This window comes from Styela clava, chromosome 13 (assembly GCF_964204865.1).
Source record: "Styela clava chromosome 13, kaStyClav1.hap1.2, whole genome shotgun sequence".
In the NCBI taxonomy this organism is placed as follows: domain Eukaryota; kingdom Metazoa; phylum Chordata; class Ascidiacea; order Stolidobranchia; family Styelidae; genus Styela; species Styela clava.
The window spans coordinates 13,943,300-13,965,747 of NC_135262.1; the positions used below are offsets into that span (position 1 = coordinate 13,943,300).

Below are 22,448 nucleotides of genomic sequence, written 5' to 3' on the forward strand. Positions count from 1 at the left end.
AACTATTCAATAGAAAGAACAGTAAACTTTGCCAGCATTCCTATGATTTTCAGGTCAAAATTGCTTGAACTAGTTCACAATTTTAAAATAAATGTGCAATTTGGGTATTGTAAAATTATTTTCATACCTAAATCCTTTGATTTCGAAATAAATTATTCTTACAAAAACAAGAATTTGCAATTTTGGATGAAATAGTAAACGTGAATAAAATGAAAAATGTCATCGACATGCAATCAACACAATACTGATTGATAGCCTGGAAGTTAATGAGTAGAGAAATAACCTACACAGATTATTTAGTTTTGACATAACCTGTCAATCGATACCACGAGCAACTGTGATGGGGCATTTCCTAACAATTTTGTCCAAGTCGAGAGACTTAGAACCCAGAACAATACAAAATCAAGACAGCGGAAATATAAAATTATAATTTTAGGTAGCATTGAAACAGATTTTTTTTTCTATGCCGCATTTCATGAAACGAGCGCGTTGAAAAACTAACTTGAAGGTACAAGTGCGCGTATTTCGTCTTTGATTAAAACTTCTTGTTGGAAAAGAAATGGTCGCAAGATGATCAAAACTATTTAAAACTAATTGTGCTTTTACTAGACTAGCATAGTCAGGTCTAATATTTATATATTTGGTTATGAATATTGCCGGACAAAATGTAAGACGTTTAAAATGAATTCTATTTTTCCGATATTGAACATCACAATACCATTTGATCTAAAATCGTGACAAAAAGTGTGACGTCATATATTAAAATGACATACGACTGATGGACAGCCAGACTCAGTATCGACAATCATTGAGCGTGTACAACGAATGTAAATATCTTTATAAAAATGTCAAAGCCAAGTTGAGAGACATAAAATAAAAATGTTTGTAAGCTAACAATTGAAGAACAGATAGATACCATACCAGCAGTGAAATTTATTCAAGTTACTGAAGTTATTTAATATTATGAAGTTACTTTATTACTTTAATTTGATTTCATTATGGAAAATTAACAACATATGATTTACTAGGTATCGCTATTTTAAAAGATATATTGATAGGAATACTTTAATCAATTATACCAGGAAAATTAAATAAATTGACGTTTTGACATTTAATTAATGTCATATTATAATTACGTATGTGTCAAGTCTTGCGTCCTGGTGGACATTGGCGTTAGTTTTTTTTTATTTATCGCAGAATTGTGGTGCGTTCTGTTCGACGAACTCGAAAGATATTTCGCGATTATCGGGGATGAACGCTGATCGCAATTATAGGAATGAATTTGGAGCCTAAATTTGCAAATTATTTTCATTTTGATTGCTTTCTTTCGTATCGGCCTTGATTGTCTTTATCGTCAACGTAAAATAAATACCAATAACTTTAGTACTGGCTCAGGGACTCATTTTATGTTTGTATTTTTGTTTATGTTATGTTTTCCTTAAGTAAGATTTCGGCAATGTCGTCAATGCGTATCCGCAAATAATTATATTAAAATTGACTTAATGTCATTACTACATATTCAATTTAGTATATATCTATGTGTCCAGTAATCTTTGTACTGTTATTTTATTAAATACTTGTATTGATGTTTCAAAATTTACAAAACGGCGCACTAAACTTGATATTCCCGCGACATTGGCGCACACTATGCTCATTTAAACTTTGAGACAGTATCATAGACACTGCAAATTAATGAATTAATGAATCTCTATAACACAAATAATACTATCAGTTTAGACGTTTTTGTTTATTATTGGAAACTGTGTCTAGATTCTTGTGTGGTCTTCAGAAATTCGCGAGTGTTATGTCATTAATGATTCTTTGATTTGGCGACCCGCGAGTGTCATGTCCCCGACCCGTGTTACCAGATATTCGAATCGTAAACTGCTATTCTAATATTCGATTTGATATTGGAATAAAGTATATTATGTGAAGTATACCGAAATCAGGACTTAGCTGGTATTTAAAGTTTGGTATGTTTGCATCCCGGAACGAATTTCGTCACGTGAAAGAGGAAAAAGGTTTGGCAGGCCTGGGCAGGGTATCTGAAATTTCAGAATTGCCATGGAAACGAAGTTGCCATCAACCATTACCACCAAAAGGACATTACTGACCATCTTTAAAAAATGAAACGGAATGCATACGTAAATAATTTTATTTATAAGTAATTGCTTGTCAAAATGGCTCTGATAGTTGTGTTTGATAGTTGGATTTATTGATTGTGATATGATATTTTTCCAGTAGTTTCATATTCCATATTAAAACAAACCGGTAGCCACGCAGGATCTCCATTGATATATGAACGATCTTCTAACGATCGGCGCGTTTTTCCCTGATGCCATGTGGTGAAACGCACATTACCAGGGTGACAGCATAACCGCGTAAAAAATTGGAACCAGATTGTCCCAGCTGAACGCTATAGCTAGACACACAGACAAACAGCCAGACGAGATAGCACAACTGAGGATAAGGATCTACAAGAGAAAAGGGTCTACGGAGATCCAGGGAATACAAAAAAATTTACGTTCATAGTTTTATGTGGCTGGACTGAACCAACATATCCGAAGATGCCCAATCAAATCAAAATTGCAAGTTCCACATGAATCAATTTGCTCTTTATTAAAAAAGTTGCAAGAATCACTGAATATCAATCACTAGAAAATGCGGTGACGAACCATATATATGACTTCAAGTCAATTTACTAGACAATCGATCAAACCGAATATTATCATTTTACCGAAAAATGATTTTTAATGAGAAAAATAAGTTCTATTTTACCACTTTTTACTTATTATTCTGTTCTTTTTTAGTATTATAATATTGTATGAAATAAGGAATTAGTCTCCTTCAAATTTAAAAAAAAAAAAAAATTTTTATACAAAGATTCGGTCAAATATAAAACATGACAAAATAATATGACGCAATCTCAAGTGTTAAAAATATATTACTCACAAATAGCCTCGAGGTTATCAATCGGGAAATCACCTTTAAAGAGAATTTTTTTTATAATTTGTGTGAAACAACGTGAGACTGGCCGCGCTTATATTTAGGCTGAACCTTCAAGTGGAAATTTCCACAAAAAAGTTAGAAGTATATAAGATAACAGTTGTCTAAAACAATTATTTGAGTAGGAGCAAACAGTATCAATTGTTGTAGATAGAATCACTTTATATTAAGCTGTGTGGTATGTTTAGTCAGATGTATGTTTAGTCAGACAGTAATAGTGCTTTAGATTAAATAAGATAGTACCAACTTCCAAGATAATAAAAAAAAAACACCAAAATATTATCTGATATAAAATAATTTCTTTTTTATCCTGCTTAGCTTTGCAAATAGTATAAGTCAGAATATGGAATCAAGTCAAGACTGTGGCAAAGTTTTGAAAGCTAAAACAATCTACACATTAATTTTTGTTATATTTTTATCGACATATCCAGCTTCAACTATTGTAAGTATCAGAATAATTTGTGAAGTTCTATTACTAGATTTGGACTCTACAGATTAGGATTAAACTAAATTGTATCAGAACGTAAATGATAAAGTTATAGTATATCAGAATGAAATATTTTCAATAAATATTTGTATAAATCTGATTAGAGTATATTGAACACTGTTCCATTTTTAATGAATACATAAATACACATATTCTGACGTTAATGGCACTATAACAAGAAACTTTTTTTTTTAAATTCAAGACGAATGATGTAGCCTACCTTAATAGGTATTTTGTTTTAGCCATAAGGAATTTGATAAACCTTAGAAATAATTTTTAAATAAACATTTATACAGAGAGAAGAACATTTAAATGCATCCACACAACAGAATTCAACAATGTGTGTACAATGCACAAATTCAAATTGCACAAGGAATAGAAATGAATCTATGTGTCAAGGTACAACTAAGTATCGCGTTTGGATTGCAGGCGCTGTTGTTGGGGGTTTAATCGGTTAGTAATAAAAAATGTTATAGCATTAGCAATTTAAGGATTTAGAAAAATATACCCAGAAAAGAAATCTAAGTGTCAATAATTTTTGAACATACAAAAATCTTTAACCTGACATTTTCAATAGAAATGCCATTTTTGTTTCAAATTACCATGTTGTGGATTGAATGTCGAGTCAAATTGATCACATTCGTTAGTCTAAGAGATAAAATAGTGTTATTATGTAATAAAAACGCCTCTCATTTGTAGATTCTCATTTTCAGCTCTCCTCGTGATAATTTCTGCTTTAAAAAACTGCCGTCAAGTGAGTACAAATGTTTTTTGAACTTTCTTTAAAGCTTCATAAAATACAACAAGTAAAATAAATAGAAAATTTTCAACAAGTGTTTATGATTATACATTGTTTTCAACAAAACTATTATATTGAATTCGGTGCGAGTTTCACGCCCTTACCCCAACCAGGAATTGAATAATTTATTAAGAATCATATTATGAAATAAAATAATCATATTCGTCCGGAAATAAAACGATATTTTGCAAATACATTTGTAACTGCTTTTACCTATACTAGTTTGAAAATACGGCGCGCAACACTTACAAAGATTCATAATTGATAATAGTGTTAATAACTAATAGTATTTTATAATCCAAAATAAATATTTGGATATTTCAATAAAAAGAAATTGTCATTTTAACAGGTAATTTGTTCAAAAAGTGATATACGATTAGGAAATTCAGGAAACTCAGTTGTCCAGTTTTGGGCACCGAGCAATGGATATAACAACAGAACGCAAAATCACACCTTGCAATCGAGTTCAACTACAAATAATCACTTTGCAGCAGACAGCACAAGCAATTGCAACGTAATAAGCAATCATTGTTTGCCTCATGGTGGAAACTATGATGTTGGTTGCCATTCAGGAGGATTCGAATCGAGTGGAGGCGGAGGTGGCGGATGCAGTTTTAGTGGCGGAGGAGGATGTGATTCTGGGGGCGGGGGTTGTGATGGAGGAGGGGGTTTTTAAATAATAGGAACTGAGTTTACTGTACAAATATATTTTAAAACTACAATGTAGTTTATGCAATGTAAATATTTACTTATATTTTAACCCTATTAGAAAATCCGCATTTGTCTCAATGTTTAGTACTGAAACATGTTGCAATTTCTCTCGATATTTTGTTTTATTGCTACATTTATTAACAGCTTTTATTTTGAATAAAATGAGTCGTCCTCAATAACTGATTATTCATGCATTGATTACAATAGTTTGTTATTTAGGCGCATTTTTAATAACTTGAGCTATATAAAATTTACCAGGGTCAATTTTCATTGCGGGGTACGTTTTAGCGCATCCGTAAGGGATGACCTTATCGGTAAGGCATTTTTAACTCTTGCTGATAGGCCCCGCCCTCTTCATACAACGTCAAAAATCTGTCCTAATGGGCAAGTGTTTCCACTTTCGGATAAAAGTTTGTATTATTCAATATTGATTTGCATTTACTTTAAAAATATTATGAAGTATCAATATTGTCGAAAAATAAAAGTACATTTCAAGAAAAGTGGTTACTTTTGTCCCAAAATTATAACCTCAAAGTTAATCGACCAAATATATATATACTTTTACACATACTTCAATTTTGTTCAAAAATTAACAACATGAAATTTCAATGTTTAGGCATTAATTAAAGTATACCTGGTCCATATGTTGGGTTTCGGGCGCCAAACTTGTGTTCTCGTTCAACGTATTAGTGATATTGGTGTTGTTACAAAAAAGGGAGGCTGAAATGCTATCGTGAGTTCCGATATAAATTCCAATTCTATCAATACGTTAGACACGGTTGAGTGGTTGATAAAATGAAATTTGTCGATTGAATGTTATAACACGATGCTAATCATGCGCATAAAAATGATTCTATTATTTATATGTTGTCGATATGTGAGAAAGCGATTTTGCATTCGTAACGCGCTAACGTAATGTAAAGATAACATTTTACGAAGAACTGGAGTTAACCTACTTGCACTATTTGACAAAAATTGTGCTAGACAGACATTTTCACGAATTGGTAATGATTCATCGAAAAACAAATATGATCAATAGTTTATGAGACAGAAAATAGTTTATTGATTTTGTGGAAATGACTAAAAATTATTACTAAATATTACTGCAATAAGTTAACACAGAAAGCATATGTGTTGTATTACAATGCAGGAAGTTTTATTTTATCATTTAAATAAAAATATGATGGGAAAACATTGTATGCATACTTTAGGAAGGTAATATATTGGATATTATCAGTTTGATCAAATCAGTAATTTGTGTCGAATTGGCCACAATTCAAGAGGCAAATATTGGTCAAAGATTAGTAAAATATTGTCCCTTATGCGCAAACGTGTATCATGTTTTTTTTTAATTATGCTCTTCTTATATAGAGTTAATACGCTACAAATACATATATAAAATAGGGTTATGTTTTATGCAGTCAGAACCATCTCAATAACAACGTTATTTCTAGCATTGGAAATTACAGCAAGTAGCAATGTAAGTATATACAATTTAATAATACTTATTTACTAAGTACTGAAAGAAGTATTTGCAGTCTCTATTTGTTAATTGTCGGGAAGAGACATATTAAAATTTTGCCTCCGTTGTGAGTTGTAACAATGAAATCTTTTTATGTAAGATTATTTCACTAAACTTGAAAAAAATGTATTGCTTGGTCATAAAACTCCAATAATTTCAAGTTGCTTACAATAAGTTTAATGCACTCTTATTCATAATATATTCATTATAATTCACATGCATCTTGGCACTGCTGAGTCATAGTCTGAAATGGTTATGAATTCATTTTTAAAATGCGCTCCTATGCACAGTGGTAAAATCCTTTTTATTTTTTATTTTTTCAAAATTCTTGGTTAATTAGGTCTTGTCTGTGTTATATATTTTTTAGAAAAACAAAGCAGGTGGAGTTTATACCATAAATTCAACGCATTGTGAATATTGCTACAACACTACTTGTAAAATAAGACACGATGCCATATGTGGTAACTACAATCTATCAGATAACAAAGCTATTGGGATAGGCATATCAGTCGGAGTTGTTGGTAAGCACGAAACACAAAATTAAAATTATTTTTAACAAGGAAGTAATTTGAATTGGAAAACACAATGGATGTGTTCATACATTAAGTTTGAAGTCGCTTCATGTCCACAACCTGCTATGCTCTGATAACGCAAAACTAGACGTGATTTAATTTTGGTTATTATTAGAGTAGAGAATTGATAGATAATCTTTTACTAAAACAGCAAATAACATATAGCATTGGCTTCGTCTTGATTTTTTTTTCCGATTTCCAATTTATTCTTCTGCAAGTGATTTCAAATTTTAAAGAAGAGAAAGGGAGTTGGTTGCAATAAAATGTCAAAATATGAATTTCGTAATTATGCTGTTAAGTAAAATAACCTAATATAAAAAATTAATATTGCTGAATTGTCAAAGTAAAGTATGTTTACTGTTCATAATATTCACGAAACAATATAGCAGTACTGTCCCACAGGCTTTAAAAGTCTTCCGCTGCAGTTAACAATCTGAGACAACCCAATCAGAATAAGCCCAAACCAATGAGAAAATCCTGGTGAATCTCAAATAATTTACTCGCTTTAGAGGCGCACGATTCAAATTTAATTTTGTGATTGTGTTTTCTGTTTCTACTCATTGCTTTCTAGTATATTTAAAAAAGAACTTTTTTTTCCAGAGCGCTATTGTTATCATGTGCTTTTATGTTTCAGGTTTTATTCTGATCGTCTGGCTATGTAATGTGAGTATGTATTTGTTCTTAATTTGTAAAGGCATGTAGAAAAGGTTATTAATCATCTATAGAAGTAAGGCAGTATGATGGATTGATATCGAAACATTTTCAGCATTATACTTCACTCGACTAACTTACAAAATTCAAATTAAAAAAATATATTGTTAACTTAAGATACAAAAAATATTAGATAAAATTCGATTAATAAGATATACGTTCTTATATACAGAAGCTACTTTCAAGAAAGAGAACGAACACACTTCCAAACACCCAAGATTTGTAATTAATTTTGATGGCGAATTCCCTGACGATGGGATAGAATAGGATTTAAAAGACTGTGTGATACTGATACCACGGAGTGTGATTGGATAGTGCAAGTGCAAACAATGGCAGAATTGATGAAACGACTCGGATGGCAAAGATATGGATAATACTAGTAATAAATATACAAACTTGGTAATCAAGACACAGTGTACACAATGTATCTCCTTTAGTAATATAACCTTTATTTTCAAGTTAAATATGCATTATTGTTCTAAGCTTCGTGATTTTGGTGTCTGTACATATGAATACATTCTATGTCTGAATGTTCAATGCTACAGGAGGCAGATCATGTTTCTGGGCCCAACGTGGCTTAATTGTAAGCATTTGCATAGCCAGCCCTAATTTGTAATTTTGTGCAATGACATTGGATTTAAGACACCACTTCTTTAAGCAGAAAAAAACCGCATTTGGTCAATAATCAACTAATTTAAAATCTCGGCTGACTTTTCGTAAATACAAAATCTATTTTCCCAAACAACTTTTTATTTAAATTTTTTTTTTTTTAACGCAATCTGAATCAGTAAAAGACATCACCACGATTAAAAGTCCATTCTTCGCTTTTCGACAACTATGCTCGCCACAACCCGATTGATCTTCTTATCAGAGACTATTTCACAGTGACAATGAAGAACACACAAATCACAAATCAGAAATACGATTGGACGTCATTGATGAGCGCAGGCATGCCTTCATCCTTTATTTTAAGGAGAAAGAACGCTCAGCTTCAACATTGTTGCTGGTGGAGTCATAACGATCTGTATTGTTGTCTGCACGCTTTAATAATCTCTAGCGCTCAGAAGAAGCTCGTCCAAAATTTCATCGTTGATTACGGAGCTCAAAGAAGCTTTCAACAGTCTCTCTCTATTCTGGAGGCTACCCAACAAATGATTTGGAAAAATTGTGCGATCCGCGGAGTAGTGATAATTTTGAATAATGTGCGGTCCGCATAACGAGTGCTGAAATTAGTTTAATCTAGTACGTGCAAGTAATTCCAAAGCTCTATATCTGAAAAAGACGACGAATTCTCACTACTAACGACACCGCATTTAATATGCTATTCTATCGCATTAGATTTCACATGTACAATGCAATGAAGTTCACTTTGTAAAAATTAACAATACTACACTATATCGTTGTGACATTTTTCTCTCAATCTCTCAACTCTCAATTCAAAATAACTGCATAAAATTTGTATAGTTTGTAATCAATTCATATAGATTTCAACAAAAATTAATCCAACAGCAGTTGGTAACTTCTGAGAGTTTATTCAAATAAATCGGATTACGTGCTGCTGATTACGTGATTGCAAAAAATTAAACATCCACATTTTTCGGATTTTAAAAAATAGGTAACCTATTACACCTATTACACTATTCTAAACTTGCCAAAACTTTAAAATTAAATATTTCATAGTTCAGTATGAAAATGTGTGTGATTAGTAGCCTACTGATCAAAGCACACATAAGTATCCATACCAATGTAATCCAAGCTAAACAAACACTGCAATCAAACTAACAATATATCGACTGAATTTTTGCCAAGGTTCGAATCATACCCCACTAGTATCTAAATACCGTCCCCAAACAAGAATTGTACTTTGACAGGAAAATGTGACACAATTCATCATATAATCCGTGCTCGAATTAGAAGCATTTCTTTATAAATATCGAAATAAAGTTTGTTTAGGACCCGATATAAGTTGCTGATGACATGGTCATTGTCTCGTCGTGGGTTCGAGTAAAATGTTGAACATACGCACTTTAGTTAAAATATCATCATGGTCCATCTCTCTATCTGACTAGACACTTAATTCAATTTCATCAAAATATAAATGAAAAGTTAGAAATGTAGAATACTTTAAATTAAAAACATCAAATTAAATATATTAGAAATAACTCCATAGACAAGAAAAAAGTATATAGGCCTACTTTAAATTCATAAAGACCATATCCTCAACAGATGCTTTTGTCTTACAATATAGAAAAATAAACACTGAACCAGATACAATTGATACAAGACAGACAAAGAATAGAACAATAATTGTAATTTCTTTTCCGACCAATCCTTTTTGTTCTGTTTTTCTAAGAAAAACAAAAACGAATAATTATTTTGCATATAAGCGCATTTGACATTTTTAAACGATTTTCTTTTAGCGTAATTGGAAATTGAAACTACTCACAACTGGAATAGAAAAGCAGGTAACATTTAAGAACAAGAATATGTAAATACGTAGAGTGAATGTGATCACAAGGCTTACTTTTCAACTTCCTTGCAATTCAGATCTTTTTTCGGAATATACTTCGACGTCTTTATATCTAGGAAAATAGGAACTTGACTTTATTTTTTTTTTACATAAGAAAGTTAGTGCTAAAAAGGAGAATAGTATAGTATATAAACCATGCTAGAAATAGTTTTTTAAGATATATTTCATACCATTTCTTCCATAAGGCCCAGGACAAGGAGCCCATTGCAGCTGGTAGTATAAAAAAAAGTCTACCGGCTGGAAATATTCGGTAAACCATCAATTAGGAACATTTCACATTATGTGTGGGTTGATTTGCTTTCGATTGATTTCCAAATTTTAAATTCGAACGAAAGAAATACCCATTGGGTCATTTTTTCTCAACCACTGAGTCTTTACATTTGTTATCAACTTGCAAAACAACAATAAATAAAACTAATTGCAAAATTCTATTACCCTTGACAGAATCAACAGTCAGCATCATTCCTAAATCTTCGTGTTTTAAGACATGACAATGCATCACTACTGGGCCATCGTACTCATGTACATTGAATCGAACCTAAAAAAAAGTTTTTCTCCAGTAGGATATACATGTAACTAATTTTTCGAAACATAGCACTGTGCACTGGAATTACCGTTATGTTAGAATAAGGTGGTACATTGATTACATCTCTCCAATCTCCTCTTTTCGCGTAGCCCACTGATTTCCCGTTTTCCGCGCCTTGTTTTAGCGCCTCCCAGCGTTTCCTGTGATTTATGAACTTTTTGTCCGGATGATCAGGCCAAATAAAGTTTGGATCTCAAAATAAGAAAATATGACATTGTATCAGGCCTGCCTAAAGTTTATTATTGGCCAATTTAAAAAAAAAAACTCTTTAACTCTTTTAAGTTTGTTTTGCCTGGAATCTTTTAAACGTTATATATACTAAAGCATCATATGTACGGAGCGTTAAAATTATAGTTCAATATTCAAGCCGTATTTGAACATCAGTGAATTACCTAAATCACTTAGTAACTCAAATACTGCTTTTCTGCAGACAATGGATTTAAAAATGATTATATTTGAGTTCGTTTTCAATTTAGAAAGTTTTGTGTAGTAAAACTAAAACAAATTTTAAGCAATCTGTCAAGATTGTATTTGTCTTGTAATATTTGTCGGTCGTTATTTAATCCAGCCTGTGGACTGTAAGATAAAAAAGAGGTTTTTTCTGAATCCAACCTTCGTATTGAAGTGAAGGGATAGCGTACGTATCGTTGCAGAGGTCACCCTTTTGAGATCGTAGTACAGACGTTGGATATTCCGAGAAATAATGCTGTGATCTACCGCTCAGAGGGCCTGTATAATCGTTGTAACTAATAACCTGAAATAAATCAAAGTTCATTTGGATTATTGATGAGGTCACATAATCAATATGGCTTATATAAATTAGTGTTCAGTGTTTACCAAAGTAAACCATATAGCTAGCCCTTTATATCCGCACCAATGCAACCATCAGTATATATTCTATTTAAAATAAGCTGTTAACATAAAAATAGTTGCAGCTAGCTTCTTCTCTTTAACTGATAAATTTTACATCAACATATATTTATTAGTAAAGATTTTTTTGCTGTGAAATTTTTCCATCACGCGGGAAACCTTTTTGCAATTTTTATTTATTGTGCCTGACGTACTTTTTACCTATTTAAAGTAGTAATATGACGCGTATTTTTATTTGTTATTGTAGCTTCCATTAAAAATCGAAAGTTTCATATACTACTGCTTTACCTGAAAGTGATTAACATGAATGTGCAATGGGTGTGGCGCTCTTTGAGCAGAGTTAACAAACGTCCATTCCTGCACGCTTCCGACCTCCATTCTATGTCTGGGATAAATACAAAAAAGCTAGGCAAAACAAAGATGCTAAATTGTAAAAAACATTTAAACGGCCGTTTGAATTTCCCATGAAAAACGCAAAACCTTTAGTTTGCGTGCAGGGCTATATGTTACTTACCTGTAATCTTCTTTTTTGGCAAATTTTTGACGATTCATGAAAAAATCGTCCGAAAGTTCAACAATGAATTTGTTTTCTTCTGGTACGTTATTAATATTCCGCAAGTCACTGATGAACTCTGGTCTGGTGGGCAGAGCAGTTGAAAAACTCGGAACTGACAAGTTGCTTTCAATAATATTAATGGTCAAGAATGTACCGTTGTATCTACGAAATGTTCCAATTGACCATTCACCATCGGGCAGCGACATTGAACGAAGCTAATAAAAATAATAAATAAAAATCCAATAACAATATATTACAAAATTCATATTATGGAATAAATTATAACAGACTAATATGCTATTCTATTGCATTTTATATTACACGTACAATGTAATGAATTTCACCTTGAACAAATTAACAAACTTTTTCTTGATTTAGCAATTTAAATCAATACCGTACTATATCGTTGTCATATAATTCTCAAACTTTCAATAAAAAATTACTGCACAATATTTGTATAGTTTCAAATTATTTTATATGGTTTTCATCAAAAATTAATCTAACAGTCGTTGGTAACTTATTAGAATGTATTTTAATAAATGAGATGCAAGCGATAGTATCTAATAACCTTGTAATTGTATATTAATTACTCATCTTTTGAACAGATAATCATTTTATTGCAGATCACGTGATTGCAAATAAACATCCATATATTTTCTTATTTTAAAATAGGGAATTACTTGATATATTCCTGGCGTATCGCAATAAATCATCCAGTCAACTCGTGCAGCAATTGCAACATAAGTTTGTTGATATATTTGCTTTCTAGGAGCATCGAGATAAACACCATCAAATGCAATTTCTCTGATTACGCATTGTCCAGTACCTCCATTATTTGCTATTTCTAACTCGAGTCCAACATATCCTCCCGCATTAACAATTCTAAAGTTTATTTGAAGTTTTCATATCTCATATCAACACTTGAGCAAGCAATGTGATAAACAGGCCAGTAGACGCCTGGAATCTCCGCTGATACGTGAGGACAGCATCAGGCTAGGCGGGGTTTACCAAACTTTCTGTTCATCCGTACCCCTTGGACAATTTATATTCGCTCGTTTAGGCCTACCCCATAACTATTTTCATATTTTCAACAGCTTAACTTAATCTGATGCACATTTTATTTTTTATAGTCAGGAAATATATGTTACATCCACCTGAACCTTGCTAAAAAAAAATTTTTTTTTTTCCATAGTTTAGTATGAAAATCTGTGTGATTAGTACTGATCAAAGCGCATTCATACAAATGTAGCTTAATTCAGGCTAAACTAACCCTACAATCAAACTAACAATATACAGACTGTATGAGCCCAGCAGCCTAGCTAGTGTGGTGGATAAACCTGCTTTTTAGCAACAAGTAGTTCATTAATATGAGGCGAAACATTCAGGTCTTCAAATTAATAAGATCAGGTAATAACAAATATTCTAATGTAGTCGAAGCGAAAACTGCGGTAAGAATATCTTTATGCTTGATGTAATATACCCCTGGTGGTACATGTACCCCAGTTTTGGAACCCCTTGTCTTGGCTGTCGCGCGCATCCTTACGTTCGTGTTGTTTTCGGGCTAATATTTAAAACAAGTTCACTAAAATATCCAAAGTTTACGAGAGATATAGGACGGCTTGATGAAAAAGCAATATCTTCCACGGGGAACGGTGAGGGGGTAGGCCCGGTAGGTCAATCTTGAAGTTTTAATCTCCGACTTAGTTTACGAGAATAAGGCGACAAATTGTCAGATTACAAATTTTTCACCAATCGGAGCGTATTTTTCTGCTGCCATGGTCACGAAATATCATTCCGGACTTTTAAAAAACGCACTTCACTAGGGTGAAAGGATAACTCACGTGAGCAATTTCCTCTAGGTTGTTGCAGTCGTTTAGCCGTTACAGTAAAACACACAGACAAACAGTTACACAGGCAGGCAGAACGATTTTGATTAGGGATCCAATATATATATATAAAAAAAACTGTTCACCGAAATCTTTTCATCTGATTTTTCTGAATCGTTAACGTAGGATTGTACAGACCATTTGTTGTGAAATAATCAAATCCGTTTTCAACATTCATAAGCCAATCTTCAGTGGATTTGTTCAACCTGGCAATTAATTAGAAAAGAAAAGGGATAAAATGGACAAAATAAAATAAAAATTTAAGAAAGTTACATAAATGGCATCACAAAAAGTGTTGAAAGGGAGAAAAAAATACTATAGAAAGTTTAGACTAAAGAAACGTTTATTTAGAGAATGTGGCGCCCGGTCAGTATAGAAAAATAAAACAGTAATCAAAAAAGACGAGAAAAACGTAGTTACCTAAAAGGATCTCCAATCTGTTCTTGGGCTTCATGTATAAAGTCTACCGAATCATTGGTGTATTGCAACGTTGATTGAAGCAGTATATCAACGTCATGTTCACAATGATTCGGGCATGAAACGGCATCTAGTTCCACATCCATATTGGTCGATTCATCATCAACAATCAACATTCCAGATAAACCACTCGTAACCTACAATAAAGTTTTAAATCAGTCTTTTTGATACGTCTGACAATTCCAAATTAGTATACCATGAGTAAGGTTTGGGGGTTTGATGCCAAGAATATATCCTGCCGTGCGTTAAGTTTAATGCTTTATCCGGGGATGTTAAACCTGCGGCAGCGGGTCAAATGCGACCCACAGGGAAAATTGTGCGGCGCACAAAATGAGTTGTTATTTAATATAATCTGGTATGTGCGATTATTTCCAATCTCTTTGCGTTGCAAAGTCTATACCGGAGTACAATTCCTTTTTAGTGCGTGCAACTACTCGAGATCCTTTTTCAAATAAAGGTGCTGCCCGCAAGTTCATACAGTTATTTGTATCTGACCCTCTTGTATTAAAGGTTGCACGTCCTTGCCTTAAACCATTAGTACCCAACCGATTTCGATTTATTTTTTCCTTCGCTTATTTCGGATACCAATATTCTTCCCACTATTTATGTTAAAACTCTGCTCCGTTGATTATTCACTTTTTAAAGTTTATTAGCTGTTGTTATGCACAATTTACACCCTGGATTTTGCACGGTTTAAGTAGTTTATTATGTGTACATGAATAAGTAATTGGGTTATAATAAAATACCCCAAAATATCAGCAATGCTAAAGCAAATACATAGCAACATTCCTCCACAGTATGGAAACGATGATTAAAACATTATGCTGTCGCACCCGTAAAATTCGACCCAAAAAATATAAAAAATTTTTTCGCAACACTAGCTCAATTTTCTTTACTTAAATCTCAAAATTGGAAGCAAATTGGGAACAAAATACTATGTGACTGCTACTCTTATGCAGTGCATTATCAAATTCAATGTATTGTTATTTTTTTGATGTATATATGTTTACTAAATAGAGGGAAGTCATTACAAACCTGAAAAAAGGTAGATCCGTGCCAATGAGCATGATACCAATACGTGCCAGCTGGTTGGTTTACGTTTACATTAAATGAATAATTGTGAGATTTTCCAGGATCTACTCTTGTGAAGACGTCGTCACCTGGAGGCTAAATAGAAATGAGAGAAAACGTTTGCTGACTATATTGGAATAATACTCTCAATCTTTATATTAAACATTAATTTCGAATGAAAGCATCCACGCATTGGACACATATTTCACCAGAGAAGATATGTGCAGTCCATGTGTATATATATTTGTAGTGTTAGGGTGTCTTATCTCATTCAGCTCTTTTTCCGGTTGATCTGGTCCGAGGCGGTTTTCCTGAAAATGATATTATTAAATTTGTATAAAAAGTCAGCTCATACTTCTCAATAGTTGCATATCTCGAATTCATTTTAAACTACACAATTATTTATTTGAAATATGATTTCAATTACCAATTTTATTGCTTTCAATGCAAACTCACTCTTATTTATCTTATAAAATGGGAATAATAAAAACACTGTTTTACCAAATGAACATAAACGGTGTCTCCAGGTTTCATTCGTATTGTTGGTCCGCAAAGATTTCCATTATAAACTCGGCGTTTGATTTTCAGCCATTCAATTTCGATATCGGCAACATCAACTACCAAATTGACGTATACGTTGTTCCCATCACGTCTATACACTGATGAATTACTCGATCTACAATCTCTGAAACTCTCTCCTCCTAAAACAATAACATATATAAAAAGTACCTCATTGAAATTGTGTAGGTTAAGCCTGAGAAAAGTTGTGCAAAATTAGATACTAAGAATACACCAAGTCTGTGCTCTGGTCGGAAGAATTTCAAAATGTATCCCACATCCCGTATAAAAATGTAAAAAAATTAGTAAAAAAGCTTTTTTCTGTATCATACAAAGGCTATTTTCGTAGCTTGAAACGCTTTTTCGACCGCCAAGTCTTTTAACGATCCACATTTTCCGAACCCGCGACCTATTTTGGTCTGACTTGGCGATTAGAAATTTCAGAATACCCCGTTTTAAAAATCAATCATAAAAATGCGTGAACTTATAGCCATAATGGAAATCATAACCAACACTATTAAAGTCAAAACATGTTTATCATCAGGTAGTTTACCTAATTATAACGGATTGACATACAAAGTAATACCCACATAATTTTTAAAGGAAGGTCAACATTTAGGACACCTTATACCATAGCTTACCCTTTAATGGTTGACATTCATAGCACCTTTCACAGTCCGTATAAGTCAAAAATACAACGATTAGACCACATATTCTTAAAAAGATGAGTATTTGATTTTTCATTTTATTCGGTGTACAAACTATTCCAAACGATGTCTCAATATTCTGGCAAAGGATCGTACTTTTATATGCAAATTACAGTATTATTTATAAAGAAAAACAGATAGAAACGTTATTATTCCATTGATCCATCTATTTCTCTAAACTAAAGCACCTTTCTGGGAAAGCACAGGTGGCTGATATATGATTTGTAAAATATTTAAATAAATACAGTTACATTTAATCAACATGGATGAAATGTTGACAAACATGCCCTCCATGCGCTCCAATTTTTAGGTTTAACTTTGATCTACCGCCAGTTGAAGTGTCCCATTGTACCATGAAATATCTGTACATTGTAAATGGTTGCGTAAAATTCTGGAATCTTGTCAAGTTTATCAAATATTGATTTTAATCGCAATAAAAGTACGATCGCAATGAAGTTCTGTGAATAAAAACTTTGAAAAATTATTCCCGGTTGATTTAATACTTTTTTTAGGGAACGCAATTCAATTAATAATTAAATTTAATCTGACTGAATTTCAATATGTGTGATTTCAACAAACGGTATTCTTTTATCACGTCATATCAATCCAAATATATTTTGGTTTACTTTAGAAGAGGGAGAAAGCCTGTACGTCTTCAATATTATTTATACTGACAATACAGTTTGTTGTTTTCAATCGATCGGTCGATCAATTTACAATCGAGTATTAAAAAATACTTGAAGGAACAGATGACCTTTTTATTTTGAGGTTTGAACCATATGCATTGTTGGAGCTTCCGATTTCAACCAAAATGAGAACTCTTGTTTGGTAAAATTACAATACAGGTCTTAAATAAAAGAAAACTTTACCAATATTTATTTACATTTTTTTAAATGTAAAAATGTTTGCACTAAATAAAATTGTGTTTGTATACTTGATTTAAACGCTATTGTACCGTAGCTGAAACCTGTGATTATTGCTCGACTGCAATTTTGAACCAAATTTCAAAATTGAAATGAAGAATGAAATATCACGCTTATTAGCAAGATTGCCTTTAGCATAGAAATACTCAGTACTAAACTGTATTAATATGTTTATCAAGTATAAGTAAGTTAAATATCTTTACCAACCATGGGTAAATGAAACGTTTATAATTTCATATTTGCTAATCTTTTACGCAAACACAACGCTGACCGCATTACAACGAGAAAACTTCGCGATGGCTGTATACCAACATTCGAGGTCTTTCGCTATGTCAAAGAATACACTAAATAATTTGGGCCAAATCAAGTTTAAAATTTAATAACGAAGTACTCCACGCCACTAAAACTCTTTGCTGAAATAACGCGTATGTCGGAATTGTCAAAACAATTCTTTGGAAAAAATTACTTCAATTGAGGACAAATTTATTTTATTTGTTATGTAATGTCTAGTGTTTCTGAGAAATGAAAATCGTTTTGTATAGTTCAAAGTAATATCGTAATATTTACTTATTATTCATTAGGCCACTGTTGATGTCCACCTACACTATATATACGAGCTTGAGTTGAACAAAAAAAAACATTTCCATATATTACTGTTATTAATAATAAAACCACAGCCTGGAAGTCACTTACTTGAATTATTTATTATCAGTTGTATAGCTGGCGCTACCAAAGAGTCGTTAGAAAAGTTTTTTGATATTTACACAGAATATCATTTAAAGATAATAATTTTTCACATTGGATTTATCCTTACTGTGCCAAGACTACTATTAAACTATCTCAAAAATTAGAAGTATTTTTTCGGTTGACGCTCCGATTTCAGGGTTTCTACTTGCTCAATTATGAGATCTGTATATAACACTGTTGTAAGTACTGTATTTTGTAAATGTATAAGTATTTGTTATTGGAAACGTCACGAGGAAACGTACTACTGGTTCTGATTTATATTGTGTTCTCTCATTTATCTCAAGATAATAAATGTTTTTTTGTAATTAAATATTAAATTCTTGGCATCCCTTGATAATACTCTATTTCGACCGTTTTCCGTTTGGCAATTTGCATATGCGATTCTTTAATTGAGAGATATATGAAATAAGTTGTGCTTTGGATACGTATTTATCCAATACAGCCAAGAATTTGTGAGAGAAAATCTGGCAAATGGTGATGTTGGTTATTATACCAGTTGATTTCACATCACTTACAATTCAGAAACAATTTTGTGAAACATTCGTGAATCACGGGTTGCAATCAACTGCTTGACTATTCCAATAACGCTATCATCAAAAAGGTACACGCATTCTTCAATACGACATCAAACATATAGATTAATTTACATCAGATTGTTGAACACATGAACGGAGGAACGTCTTCGTAAATTGATAAATTAGAATTATATATATGTCAAATAAAAAGATTGTTTTGATGATGGCTGAAGGAACATACAACTTTTGCGAGTTTCTAAAATTAACAATGTTCTATGGACAAGCGTATTTTGCACAATTCACTTCATTCCAAGACAATGACTCAATTGATCAATTCTAAATGAAGATATCGGAATAAAATAATATTTTGATTAAGAGATCTCTCGCTTACGTGAGTATCAGTAATTCTGTTCATGAATCATCAGTATTCCACTTTAGTTTCGCAATTATGCAAACTAGTACTAAGCTTATTATTTTGCTCGTTATTGCTTTAATATGAGTTGTTATACACGAACAGATCCACAATTTTTGAACTTATTTTGTTTAGGTCTGCTGGGCATTGACTGATTGAACAAAGCATTCAAAATGACTTTGAATATACCTGTGAAAAGACCATGAAACAAGTCAAAATTTCAAAAATTCAGAATTTCTCGTTCACCTGGTATCGATGCATCCACTCTGTGTTATTTGTCTGCAAAGTTTTTTTTTATAAAGAAGAGTATTGTACGCGTTAATTATTTTGACAGCATACGCATATATAACAAAGATTAGAAAGAAAATTTACTTGAAAATTAAACACGAATTCAGGTTAACGTGTGCAAAGCTACTGACGTCTTGCACGAACCTAGGGGACGCACGAACGTTTGATAATAGTTGGGATAAAATCAGGGACAACAAACTCTGCATCGAGATATTATTATTGCCTGCAATTCGTCTCTGAGTGCCCAGATTGTTGTCATCGGTTCGTTGTTATTTTTAGACATTCTACTATTTTTTGTGATCGTGTATCTGTAGCCACGTAGACACCGTGCAAGGTACGATAGACAAACAAGAAATAAAACGAGCAAAACAACTCCCAATAAATTTAAACTACTAATTATCTTTTGTGATACAACATTTTAAAAGTGACTACATTTATTGCCAGACTATTGCTAGCAAAAACGAAACCATATGCTGCTTAAAATGCAATAGTCTAATGACTAATACCACTCATTTTGTGATTAATCTCAAGCTATGAAATCGAATCTGATAATTGGTTGCCTTTAATGTTTATTTGCACAGACACTGAACTTTATTCGAGTATTTTAAGATTCTCATGATATAGAAATTAAGTCCAGGACAGTGTTCTAAAGCGTAATACGATTTTGTGTTCTTGGCCTCAAGTGTGAATACATCCAAACTTAATTGTTAAGTATTCTGAACAGGAATCTTTCTGAAAATATATAAATATTTACAAGCAATCGAAGAAAATTGAAGTCACTCAATGTTTTTGTAATTTAGTATTTCACTCTCAATAAAAATTTGGATGCATTCCGAATTTGTTCCTGAAAAAGTGAGTGCGACACGACTCAAGGTTAAACATACGTGTTGCTTGGTAAAGAATACCAATTTAAATAGGCTTTTTGATTACTCATTCTCGACAAGCTCAGACTGAATTGATTCTCATCCGCCGTTCCATGAGTATTAATATCACGCATATCCGGAATCTTAAGTTCCATAACAACGAGGAAGTATGCAGTCATGTTGACAGCATGTTAGGATTTTCGAAGAATGAAAGAGATAGCAAAAAATAATTGAGAGTTTCTGTTTATTATGGTTTCATGTGACAGAAAGAACCAAAACAAAGATTAGAGACTTTTCATAAAGCGATATATTAAGTTAATTATAGAATTGAATCGCGTTCAAAATTGAATCGCTTAACAGTATTTTGAAGCAGATAAAAATGACAAGATGAAAAATATGTTGTTTCTGACACCTGTTATCGAAGCGCAATTCAGAATGATAAATGTGGGTTATAAGATGTATCGTTGTCAATTGTGAAATACTTTACTTCACGATTATTTCGAGATAAACATAATTTAATATACACTATTGGGCGCTTCAGAAGTATGTGTATATGTAGGTAACTAGTTTTGTTCGCCTATTTTTTACATCAAGTTGTGTAAAGAGACTGAAACCTATATGCAGGGCGATGGTCACTTGGCTAACACAGACAGTCCCGGACTCGTAATAGAACTAAAATTAGGAAAATTGGAATAAAATTATGGCTTATTCCTAACCTGGTACACATACTACGGAAGTACACAATATTGTTATGTCAACTGTAATCAATGCAATATTTTTATTTCATTGTAATATGATGTATTAGCCAGTACGTTTAAGAACAAATAGAAATCATAAAAAATAAGAAACATTTTACATAGTAACAGAATTGTTATTTCACTATTACAGTATATTTAAGAAAATTATAGTACTTTTTTGTAAAATATTTCAAATTAAAGCAATTTTCAAAAATGTCGATGAAACTACCTTAATTAGCTAGCGTGATTACTTTTTCACAAAATCGTTAGGTAAATTAGTTTATGATATAAAAATATTCCATTCATGTGCTAAATGCAGCCCAAATTAGTAGCATTTGAGTGGTCACCGCAGCGCCGCATAGAACCATTCACTTTAATTTCTGAGTGTGTTTTTATGACCTAGCTTTGGGAAAATATTATAGAAAAATGCTAGCGCGGCTCAAACCAGACGAAACTTGACTGAACCCACGTTTAACCATGTATTTGATTTGGCAATATTATTTCATTTTCCGTTGTTGATTTTAAACATAGTTATAGATAATTTATGGTCAGGAAGCATGTACGATCGTGTTATAAATATTTTTAGGTAAGTTCGAAGGACGTAAATGTTTGAACGATGAAATGGTTAGCATAGCAACACTGTGTGCTGAGAAAACAAACTTGCTAACAAGCTTGTAACAATATTCGTGTTTATTTGATAAATACATTAAAGCATTCATAGAAATAAAAAATATTAATTTGTCGATATCAAAAACAAAATAAATTCTGGTGAAATATTTTAAATATAAATTATTTACTCAATTAAAATATCACGTTACCAAAATTCAAATCATAAATGTTTTTATAATACTGTGTATATGCTCATCACTGATTTACAAATTAATTTACTAAAATTCGTTATATTTTCCAGCAAA

General features: G+C 32.2%; 3 protein-coding genes across 3 annotated transcripts; 2 read left to right on the plus strand and 1 right to left on the minus strand.

The window, feature by feature from the left end:
* The first annotated feature begins 3,198 nt into the window (after positions 1-3,198).
* LOC120333015 (uncharacterized) lies at positions 3,199-4,968 on the plus strand. The gene is made up of 4 exons (XM_039400362.2): positions 3,199-3,448; positions 3,790-3,946; positions 4,207-4,247; positions 4,642-4,968. Exons 1-4 carry the CDS (start codon positions 3,350-3,352, stop codon positions 4,966-4,968), a joined length of 624 nt encoding a protein of 207 aa, XP_039256296.2. The 5' UTR covers positions 3,199-3,349.
* A 1,404-nt stretch (positions 4,969-6,372) lies between these two features.
* LOC120332917 (uncharacterized) lies at positions 6,373-8,241 on the plus strand. Its single transcript, XM_039400260.2, has 4 exons — positions 6,373-6,483; positions 6,893-7,046; positions 7,732-7,760; positions 7,981-8,241. Exons 1-4 carry the CDS (start codon positions 6,412-6,414, stop codon positions 8,032-8,034), a joined length of 309 nt encoding a protein of 102 aa, XP_039256194.2. The 5' UTR covers positions 6,373-6,411; the 3' UTR covers positions 8,035-8,241.
* Positions 8,242-9,195: 954 nt separating this feature from the next.
* Positions 9,196-17,086, minus strand: LOC120333016 (multicopper oxidase mco-like). The gene is made up of 15 exons (XM_078119466.1): positions 16,984-17,086; positions 16,286-16,485; positions 15,994-16,095; positions 15,749-15,880; positions 14,657-14,850; positions 14,323-14,442; positions 13,031-13,232; positions 12,309-12,565; positions 12,083-12,179; positions 11,537-11,678; positions 10,953-11,116; positions 10,774-10,876; positions 10,333-10,390; positions 10,004-10,156; positions 9,196-9,253 (listed from the first exon to the last, which is right to left on the minus strand). Exons 1-15 carry the CDS (start codon positions 17,084-17,086, stop codon positions 9,196-9,198), a joined length of 2,085 nt encoding a protein of 694 aa, XP_077975592.1.
* Positions 17,087-22,448: the final 5,362 nt, after the last annotated feature.

Coding starts and splice junctions, on each gene's coding strand:
- LOC120333015 (XM_039400362.2), top strand. CDS start 3,350: ATGGAATCAAGTCAAGACTGTGGCAAAGTTTTGAAAGCTAAAACAATC. Junction 3,449..3,789: donor CATATCCAGCTTCAACTATT/GTAAGTATCAGA, acceptor ACATTTATACAG/AGAGAAGAACATTTAAATGC. Junction 4,248..4,641: donor CTTTAAAAAACTGCCGTCAA/GTGAGTACAAAT, acceptor TCATTTTAACAG/GTAATTTGTTCAAAAAGTGA.
- LOC120332917 (XM_039400260.2), top strand. CDS start 6,412: ATGTTTTATGCAGTCAGAACCATCTCAATAACAACGTTATTTCTAGCA. Junction 6,484..6,892: donor AAATTACAGCAAGTAGCAAT/GTAAGTATATAC, acceptor TATATTTTTTAG/AAAAACAAAGCAGGTGGAGT. Junction 7,047..7,731: donor CATATCAGTCGGAGTTGTTG/GTAAGCACGAAA, acceptor TTTATGTTTCAG/GTTTTATTCTGATCGTCTGG.
- LOC120333016 (XM_078119466.1), bottom strand. CDS start 17,086: ATGAAAAATCAAATACTCATCTTTTTAAGAATATGTGGTCTAATCGTT. Junction 13,233..14,322: donor AATCAGATGAAAAGATTTCG/GTGAACAGTTTT, acceptor AATAAACTTTAG/AATTGTTAATGCGGGAGGAT. Junction 9,254..10,003: donor ATGGTCTTTATGAATTTAAA/GTAGGCCTATAT, acceptor AATTTTATGCAG/TTATTTTGAATTGAGAGTTG.